The sequence below is a fragment of the Pyrgilauda ruficollis genome, unplaced genomic scaffold, assembly GCF_017590135.1.
Source record: "Pyrgilauda ruficollis isolate IOZ18807 unplaced genomic scaffold, ASM1759013v1 scaffold8, whole genome shotgun sequence".
Lineage (NCBI taxonomy): Eukaryota > Metazoa > Chordata > Aves > Passeriformes > Passeridae > Pyrgilauda > Pyrgilauda ruficollis.
Window position 1 is genome coordinate 6524257 of NW_024529932.1, and position 10427 is coordinate 6534683.

Here is a 10427-nt window from a genome sequence, read left to right on the forward strand (position 1 = left end):
GAGAGTAGCAAATAGAGAAATGGTTCCTTTATTCAACATTGCTTTGTGGGTGTTATCAGAAACAGGTAAGTCTATGTCAGTATAACCAATACGGGGTGGAACATTTGCAGGATACCCTGCAGTTTATTAATGCTGTTTGTTGTCTTTGTCTTGAAATACAGATTCCATTTCCTGTGTATTTAAAATCTAATGTAAGATTTTCTGTTTCCTACCAAATATGATTTTATTATGGTGGGAACCAGAAGTTGATATTCTGCATTTGTTATAGAGTAATCTGTGACGGAAGTTGTCACCAGTAGAGTTAGTGCAGGAAGGAAATTACTCAATTGCACAAAGAATCACAGATCTTGTGACAGGACCAGAGGTAATGGGTACACACAGAAACACAGGGGGTTATTTCTGATCATCAGGAAACATTTTTACTGTGAGGGGTGACCAAACACTGGCACAAGCTGCCCAGAGAGGTTGTGGAGTCTCCAATCTTGGAGATGCCACAAGTCATCTGGATGTAGTCCTAGGCACTGGCTCTAGGTGGCCCTGCCTAAGCTGAGGAGTTGGACCAGATGATCTCTAGAGATCCCTTCTGATATTAACATGTCCATGATTCTGTCATCTCAGCAAAACTTGAAATTATTAGACTTTATATGAATAAATTAACAGTGAAACCCTACTACATGCTTAGATATTTGAATCTTTCCTTACTAGGATTCATTTCAGTTTAGATGTATGTACTGGGTAGTGTTGTTAAATTTTATGTTTTCAAATGAAGCGTGTCAAAGATGAAAGCTGTTGGAGTGAATGAGTTGTTGTTAATAAAGACTGTGTGACCACGTCTTGCCCTGCCCTTCCCCCAGCACAGTCTTACGGCTTCAGAGATTTTAGCCCCACAAAGATAATCAGTTCTGCTGTCATTATTTTGGAAGAGGAGGTTAGGAGACTGGCCTAACTTGGCACCTGCTGCAAAAATGACAGGTAAGGAACCTTACAGGAGGGAATGGGGAGCATTGTGCGAAGTTCTGTAAAGCAGAATTGCAAACACTTCAGAAGCTGTGTATTAGTGAGTTTGACAATTCCTTAGGAATACTTTTGGTTTTTATTTTTTAGTTAAAGAAAATTGGACTATGCACAGTATAGGAAGTTTTGTGTGAAACTAGATTCCCCCTTAGGTTTTGCAAGATAGAAAACATCCTCAAATTAGTGAGGTTATTACTATTATATATAAGAATTTTTATGTAATACAAAGCTTATGCTGATTTTCTGTAATCTTAAAACTAAGATATGAGAACTTAAGAGTAGATATGAGAAAGTCTCTTAGGCTTTGCATATGAACATTTTTGCGACTTTAAAACAATTTTAAGTATTTTTGAAATAAAAAATGAGTCTTAAGAGAAGTATGCCTATTTAAACATCTCTAAAATCTTAGTGGTTCTCTTAACTCCTTGCATAAGTTTATATTTGCATTGTATGTAGCACAATGGTATCCTGACTTATGTTAAAGTAGTAGAGCTGTACTGATCCTACTTAACTCTGTGCTAGCTGTGCTGGTTTAATGATATCTTGTTTACAGCAGACTTTTCTAAATCTGTTTCTCTGATAGGTGACCTCAGAGTTTCCAGAACCTGGCAGAACTATCTAGTGGAATTTTAACTCTAGCTTCCAGTGCCAAGTGCAGCATTTTCAGATGCTTTTCATCTGTCAGGTTTCTTAAGTTTTCTTTGTGAAGTCACAACTATACATCATTATTTCTAGGTGAAAGAGATAATGAGGGTTAAAGGTTATTCTCTTGTTCCTTCAACAATTTTGTACTTTTTAGCTGTTCATGACAAAATGCTCAGGACTTCACATCTGTGTAACCTGTCATGTGAGTTCTGAATGGAGAAAACAACACCATTACTTGGACATTTTTTCAAGTTGCTCAGCATGAACACAGTCATTGAAAGTAAAAATCTAAACATTGAAAGATATTTCTGTTGCTTCAATGACAACATTTGTAAAATGGGTAATTATGAAAATCAGTGATGAGCCAGCTATTCTGGTGCTGCAGGTTTCTCAACTTGAAATGGGAGTGTCATAGAGAGGAAGGGGCTGTATTAAAAAATACAGGACTTAATTGCTATTTCATACAGGATTATCGTAATGACTTGGACTACTGTCTCACAATGCACGAAATTTTGGAAAAAATATAATGTGTGTGTATATACATACATACATATATATATATATATATAAACCCCACTTGATGCTATTGTGTCTTGTATCTAGGAATGTAATAGCTTGCAAATGAACAATTTTATTAGTTTTACAAAGTGTTTACAAATTTTAGTATCTTTGAATTCAGACCTTGCTGAAGCTGTACAGATGAAAACTTTTGTGTCTTCTGTTTAAATGCTTTCAGACATGCTCATCATTCCCTAAATATTGAAGAAATCATCTAATTTCTATATGGTGAAGATCTGCAATCCAAGCAAAACAGAAACAAATGTCCCTTGATCGCAGATTGTCACTGGCATGTGTTCATTGCCTGGCCACTAGTAACTGCCACCATTTGTTCTTTTTTGAAATCTGATCCCAGAAGAGGAATATTACTGCATTCACATTCCTCATTCTGTGTAAGATGCTAACTTCAGGTACCCTACACCTTGTAACTTGAAAGTTGTGAAATGGATGTAAAATATTTTTCATGAACTTGCAAAGGAAATTGAATGCCTTGTTGGCTTAGCTCAAGTAGTATTTTCCTTTTTGTTTCTAGGAACTTAATTTTTCCTTTTAGCTCCAATTTGGTAAATTTTTCCCCTTAAATGCTTGCTTGCTTGCTTCTACTCCTCTGCCAGTATATGCACTTATTAAGAGAATTTGACAAATACAAGATTTGGAAAAATTGTGTTGCAGTGTGTCTCCTATAATCCCTGGCAGCTATGCAGTGATGCCAGGTAACAATTACTTTAGTCTCTAATGGTTTTATTGTCCTCAGCAGGGACTACTCATAATTAAGATGAGCAGGTTTGGCCAGACTAGTTAGAATTAAGAGAATAGGGAGGATAAGATTGCCTGACCATTTAAGAATGTCTAGCACTGTATCTTCTGTTAGTATGTCAGCAGCCAACATTGTTATCTGTTACCTTTTGATAGGTAAGCGTGAACAAATGCAAACATGAACACAGCTCTGCGGATCATCTCGGGTTCCCTTTGGAAACCCCAAATAAGTGGCCACACGGGGTTGTGTGTTTTCCTGAGAACAGCTCGGCATTGGAATTCTTCTTTCTGTGTGCTGGATAGTGGTTCTGCTACTCTCAAAATGATACCTGTGCCTGCTGGTGCAAAATACCATATGGTCACTTCAGTGGAAGTCAAAATTTACCTGTGCTGCTGTTGTGTGTTGCTAGGTAATTTTTCAAGTAGACCTAAAATAAAGGGGGAAACTTAGGGGGGTTTTGTTACTCTTTGTTACAGCAGCCACCAAAAATCCTATTAATTAAAAAAAATTGAAAACCAAAAAAAACCCTGAACCAAACCACAAAACCTGTTCTGTCAGTCAAGCCAGCAAAGCTGCCACGCATCTGTGTGTGTGCAAGGTAAATGTGCAGTGTCCTTTGGTGTTGTAGTGTCACAGCTGTTCCTGCTCTGAATTGGCGTCGGCAGCCTGGAGCTCCTCCCGCACAGCCGGCCTCTGCTGGAGGTATCCTGCTGAGCTGACTATGAGATAGGTGCGCTTAGGAGTTGGGTTTCAGTTTTCCTTCATAATGGCACAATTTATGCGCAGTATCACTCTGTGTGATGCCTCTCTTCTCTCCAGAACAGGCATGTTTATCATGCTCTTAGCCTTTTAGACTAGTTCAGATTCATTTTCCTTACCATACTGCTTTGAGCTTTAATTTAAAGAAGAGCTTTATCATATGAATGAAAATTCAGTCTCTTACTTGGAAAACAACTTTCTCTTGTGTTCCAGCTCACTCTTAGAAATCACTTTTTTCATCACTGGCTGCTTGGATGCATTCAGCCCTATTAATTACAAAGTAATTACTGCTAATCATAAACAGTAGAGTTTATATAGGGTAGAGAGGTTGGAATGATCTTAGAAGAGGGAGAATTGTGAATAAATCGTGCAGAGGCACATTCCTAGTAAAAACTATAGACATTTTAACACTCCCAGCAATCTTACTAGGTGGTTTTAGAGCCTGTAATCAAAAACAGGCAATATTTATTTGGCTACAGCTTTGTCACTAATATCACTACTGGTTGCCAAGAATATGGCTCACTGCTTTCTCTTAAGTAAATCTGGGTGGCCAAGGAAGAGAAAGTAATATTCAATGTCAGTTACAGAAACTGGAGAGACTCTGTTAGGCCTTGATGCTTTAGCTTTCTTGATGGGGGGGAAAGGGAGAAAGTAATTATTGGAGTTTTTAATAATAAAATACAGACTGAAAACTGTGCAATCCGTAATGTTAGCCTTCCTGTTAGATGGGTACATACCTATCAATAGCTACATTAATTGCACCATGTTGAGGTAATGTCTCAGGACACTAACACTTGTCCAGAGATGGTTCCAGCCAGCTCCCTATGACTGACTGTTCATCACTACAGCTATTACTGCATTTGACTTGCTAAATGATTGTAGTATCAACACAGAAAGGGTTAGTGGGCTGTGCTCTGTCATTTGCTCTTTAGAAAGAAAGTATCTATCTTGCTGAATGTCTGGTACAGAATAGATAACTGAACTTCTGAAATCTGATAGACAGCAAGTTTCACCATGGCATGGGAGGGGACATAAAAAGGAACCAAATGGGAGAATTGATTTAATAGGACTCAGACATTAAATCATGCCAACTTTAAAATTGTATTTATTCTGAGCTGCAAGTCTCAGCCTGTTTTCACCTGTGTCTGATAAGGTAAATGTTACCTTTATTGTAAATATATGTGGTTGTGTGTTGTAATTTACACGTATGTCACTTCTTGAGTTGCTTTTTGGGACTGCTCCTAAAGTGAAGCTAGCCTGAAAGGTGTAACCTGTGTGTGGCTTTCCAAAGGAATTCTTTCCATGATAAATACTTTGCAGGGTGTGCTAAGTTTTATGGTCATCAAAACAGGACCTCAAGATGTTGGAAAATAATTTTAACAAGTCTTTACGTGAGAGTATGGGGAGTTCTGCACCCCTTTGTGCTGTTGTAATGAGACCTTTCCAGGCAGTCTTCTCCCTAGATATTTCATTAGAGCTGTCAGGTTCTGCAACACATTTCTGTGCCTGAGTAAGGGATTATGCTAAGCCTGTCAAACATTGCAGTGCTCAGGTCTTACTTTAAGTCTGAGGCATTTACGGAGGAGAGGCGATTTTAATTCTGGGAGGAGGGAATGTGTCTACAGGTGAGAGCTCTTTTTAAGCCTGAATGGCTGGGGCATGGAGCTGTTGAATTTTAAACACTTTGGATAGTTGTTCTGCATGTGTACTCTATGAGAAGACGCTGTGCAAGGTGGATACCACTTACTGCAAATACAAGCAAATCGATTGCAGAAGTTGTAAAGTAAAATTACAGTCCTAAACTTTTGCATCAATTTCTAATGCTTGCAGTATTACACTGTATTTTAATGATACATTATGCAGTTCTGTTGTGAGATGGTTTTTTACTCCAGCTCAGTTCAGGTATATTATTTTGATAGATAACTTTGCCCCTAATTAATAATGTCTGTACAACTACACGCTGCAGAAAGAGGAGGAGAATGCAGTGAGAGCTGTTAGTTCTCAAGTGTCACTAATGACTCAGTGTTGTGTGCAGGGATCCTGATCATTTTAGTGGCACTAATATTAGAAGGATGAAATGCCACTTTCGCCATGTGCCTTGGCAGGCCTAGAATGTCTTCTGTCACGTGAAATACGTATGTTTTAGAAAACCTCCAAAGGGAAATGTCTTGGGGCTCTTTGGAGAAGAACTGCAGTTAATCTACTCCAAGCAGAAATATGAAAATCTAGGAACTTGTTAATGTTCTTGGAACAGCTGTTGTTTAACTGCTGAGGTAGTAAAAATTTAAATATAATCTGTGGAGAAACAACTAAGTGGTAAGAATGGGTGGAGAATAAATGAATTTTTTTCTGGTAATCGGAAGTTTTATTATGATTTATTACTCCATATATAATGGGTTTTTGAAAAGAGAAGCTACTGTGTTTTCCCTTTTGCTTGAAATGTCAGTTATTTACTGTCTCTTTATTTTTTTAGGTTACTATTAAAATCTTAAAAATGCAGATGAAGACTGGCTTGTGCAGAATCCTTCTGCTATCTTATGCAGACAAAAGGGAATCCTAAACCAGGTTTTAGTACAAGGTACGTATTAAGGTATATGGCTATATCCAGCAGTTACTGAAATCAGTACCCCACTTTTTGTTCAGATTTGTGATTTGATGTAGTTGTGCTTCTACACTTCAACTAATACTTGATTTCAGATAATGTAATTCCTGGCATAATTCCTGCCATGTGTTATGTTTTTAAAGGACTTCAAGCATATGCACGCAGCCTCTGGCAGTCAGCTCAAGCTCTGGTCAGCCATCCATAGTGCCATCATAGTGCCACATTAATATGATGCCATGTCTGAGCTGCTGGATGTTACTGATACATTGCATTCAGACTCCTGATTGTTTGTACAACCAACACAGTAGTTACTGATTCTGAACAGTCTTTGGCATTAATCAGAGGGCTGTGGTCTGGAAGGAGATGTCCATGCACTCTGGGAAGCCTGGGCCACACAGCTGTGTAGTGCCATCTGCCCTGACTGTGGACAGCATCTCAATGGGGCTGACAGATAACAAGGTTTTAAAGGGAGTTCTATGCAGCGAAGTTCGATAGTTCTGGTAGTTCCAAAATACCAGTTATGTTTAAAAAGTAAAAGTAAATTTAAACACTGGTGGATTTGACCAAGATGTGCAAGTTCTACTGGTAAAGCAAGAAAAACTTGTGTTAATTCTTCTGCGTTTGTTTGGCTTACCAAAAGGACTCAGAGCTGTCTCTGTAGTTGTGTTAAAAGTAAGAGAACTGGAAATATAAAGGACCAGAACAATTTATCTGTTTTGTAATCACATGTAAAAGGTGTCCCTGTCTATAGCAGGGGTTCAGACCAGATGATCATCTCTCTCCATGTGTTGGCATCTTTCCAGGATGCCATTTGGATGCCTTTGTGGTCAGGTTGCACTCTTTGCTCCAGGTTCTTGGACTTGGTGTTCACTAGGGCCACCATGTCCTTACCTGCAAAGGGGCACTCCAGCCAGCTGGCCTCCAGCCTGTCCTGGTGTCTGGGATTATTTCTCCCCAGGTGCAGGATTTGGCATTTCCTTCTGTTGAATTTCATGAGATCCTGGAAGCCCATTTCTCCAGCCTGTCGAGGGATCACAGGATGGTGGCATGACACTATGGCCTTAGCAGCCACTCCTCTCAGCTTTGTGTCACCTGGAGACTTGCTGAGGACATGCTGTCCTATCAATCAGGGTAGAAATTAACATCCTACAAAGGACTGGCCTCAGTACAGGGGTACTCTGCTATTCACTCAAGTCCAAGAGGACTTCATGTCACTGACAACCTTCTAAGCCCGTGTCTTCAGCTGGTTTTTAGTCCACCTCAAGGTCCACTGAGTAGTCTGTCAGTATCATGACTTGGAGATACTATGGCAGTGTCAAAAGATTTCCTAAGCCAAGGCAGACAATATCCACTGAACTGGTCACCTCACCAGAGAGGCTCTCCAATTGGGATCCTTAAGAATTTGCAAATGACCTCATTGTAAATCCATGCTGACTGCTGCCACTTACCTTCTTGGTCTGGAAATTGTTTTTTTGGAGTAGTTGTTCCATCACCTTCTGTGGGCTTGTAGTTCCCCGGGTCCTCTTTCCTGCCATTCTTGAAGATTGAGTGACTTTTGCTTTCCCCTGTTCCTTGCACAGCTCTCCCTAGTTGCCACACTGTCAGCAATGCAGAGTGGTTTTGCAAGGCCAGCAGCCAGTTCCTTCAGCGCTCATGGGAGCATCCCATCAAGCTCAGCACGTGTGACTTGTCCAGTTTGTGTTCCCCAGCCTGGACCCTGTCATGTTCTTTGCACTGGAAGGGGCACTGACGAGGTGGGAAAGTTGTTGCACACCTCTTTTTGTGGTTCTGCTTTTGACCTTAACCAAGGAGTCCCATTATTTTGTAAATAGTTTAAAAGTTTTAGTAAAAAACTTTTAAAAATATACTATATAAAAATTATCACACAACAATTTGCAATATAAACCAGACTACTGAAATAAGCAAGCTACAAGCACTTGCTCACAAAATCTAAAAAAGACAAGCAGCTACTAAAGCTCTTTGTCAGAAAAGTAGTAGTAAAACAGAAAATGCCTAATTTTTTCAGAGTTTGATTCAGATTTTTTTTTAAATCCAGAGGACATTTTGTATTGACCATGTAGCCATTGGAATTCAGTCTTGCTTGTCATTACATACGAGAGTACTGCTGTGCACGAGAGCCATTTGGGAACCTCAGTGTTTGGCAGGTTTCCCAGGCATCTCCAAATTTTTCTGTCAGTGTAGAATTTCCTTCCTGTGAAGGGAAAAAGGGGTGGTCAAGGTTCCTTGGAGATACAAGTGTTCCTTCCTTTTACTGGCTAAATAACAACTCCTTGTCTCAGTGAAGTGATAAGAACCTTTCTTCCTCTTCCCCATTCATGTGTGTGGACCTCAGATTGTGAATCTGGCTGACCAAGTATAATGGCCTAAGGAATTTCTGTTAAGTATTGTGCCAGGCTGCCTGCTCCTGGGCTTCCTGAACAGAGGGAGATCCAGCTGCCTCAGCCGGAGCATGGCATTTCTCAGCTCTTTATCCGACTATATTTGCTGATGTGTTGCTCTGTTATTTGCCATTTGAGTCTTAAGTGCTCTAGTTTGATGACAAATGCACACTTGCAAGGAAGATATCACTCAAGTGTCTCTTGTAACTCCTCAGCCTGAATCATACTAACTTCTCTGAAATGTTCCTCTCCATTGAATGCATTAGGTTTCAAGGGAAGCTGCTGGTGGCCGCCCACCCTCAGAACTGAGGCTGTTACATTGTCATGACATGCAAAATGCTGCTCTACACCTTGGAGTTACAAGGATCATCAGGGTGAGAATATAATCGTGTTGTCACTTGTTAAAACTCCTGTAATGGTACACTTTGTACTCAGTTTTCAGTTTGTTAGTATTGTATTTGTGCTTGATGCATGATTTTTTTTTTTCCCTCCTCGTAGCTCTCAGTGCTCTTGGGCAAACAAATAATGCTGTTATCTAATAAAATAGTAACTAAATCTATCACACATGGCTGAAGGTAGGAGGACAAACTGATCATTCTCAGTTAAGCTGTTTTCTCTCTGCTTGCAGACAAGCTGGATGGACCTGTGAGACCTGAGGGAAAAGGGCTGTTTGAAATGACAAAAAAGAACCCAGCCTGGAGGTGGCGTGTCCCCCATCAATACCTCAACTCGGAAAAGACATAAGAAGGTGAATACATCTGCTTGTGAGCTCCAAGTCCTCTTCCTGTATGAGGAGACAAGTTACAGCTTTTGTGATGTTACTGTGTTCAGCCTTTGGCACAGAAGGTGGTACCCGCCCAGCATTTCATAGTAAAGATGGTGTTGGCCTACTTTGACGTGCAACTGAGGTACTGATGCCCTTTTCAGAGAGACTGCACTCTAGCAGATTTTCTTTCTAGAAACAGCAGTGTTAAGGGAAATGGGTGTAACTAAAAGGATTAAAGTTTGTATGTTCTACAAGAATAATAAGAGTAAATGATATATTAAATGACTGCTCCTTGGTTTAACTGATTGGTGTTGGATTTTAAAAAAGCCTTTTAAAAAGTAAGAAAAAATTTTCAAGCCCTATAATATATGACAAAAAATAGGAAAGTGGTAGGGTTTAAAGAAAAAGCAGTAATGTGGATTGTTTATGCTGTGGTAGTTTAGAAGAATATGAAAGTATTAATTACCAAGAGAAAAATGGTATGAGCCAGTGACAGCTGAAAAGAACTGGAAGGAAATGCTTGCTAATCATAGGGGAGTAAGTCATCTGTGATGTTGAGTAGGGAGTTGTACTACAAATGCCTGCTGTCTTAAAGTAGCTCAATAATAAGATGAAAAAACATGAAGAAAGAAATATTAATTTTATGTGATGTGATTTGAACACTGGCCTGTAACATACCACGAGGGTTTTCTTCAAATTTCTATAGCTATTCTAAAACTGTTTCAAATTAAATGAGTAACAGGATGTTTATTTTTTATTTCCTGAAATCAGCAATTCAGTGGACATGAATTGAAGACTTGACAGGAACCTCACGCAGTTAAATCCTGCAGTGGGAACTGAACTAAGCTGATGCAGTTGTAGATCCTGGTGGCGAAGCAGCTTTGCAGAGGCTGATCTGGGGTCCTGAGGGACAAGAGAAGATGAAGG

At 39.6% G+C, this 10427-nt stretch overlaps 1 protein-coding gene across 8 annotated transcripts in view; it reads left to right on the forward strand.

The window, feature by feature from the left end:
• Positions 1–10408, forward strand: part of PSPC1 (paraspeckle component 1) — a 57832-nt gene extending 47424 nt beyond the window's left edge. For 2 of the 8 annotated variants that reach the window (XM_041487362.1, XM_041487367.1), the window contains 5 exons: positions 3130–3383; positions 6207–6311; positions 9001–9108; positions 9363–9482; positions 10272–10408. In XM_041487362.1, the coding sequence (XP_041343296.1) occupies positions 3130–3276 (147 nt within the window). In that variant the 3' untranslated portion in view covers positions 3277–3383; positions 6207–6311; positions 9001–9108; positions 9363–9482; positions 10272–10408. Of the gene's footprint in view, positions 1–854; positions 3107–3129; positions 3384–6206; positions 6312–7915; positions 8090–9000; positions 9109–9362; positions 9643–10271 lie in introns of those variants that run through there. The other 6 variants (XM_041487366.1, XM_041487369.1, XM_041487365.1 and 3 more) reach the window with 4 other exon arrangements.
• The last annotated feature ends 19 nt before the right edge of the window (positions 10409–10427 follow it).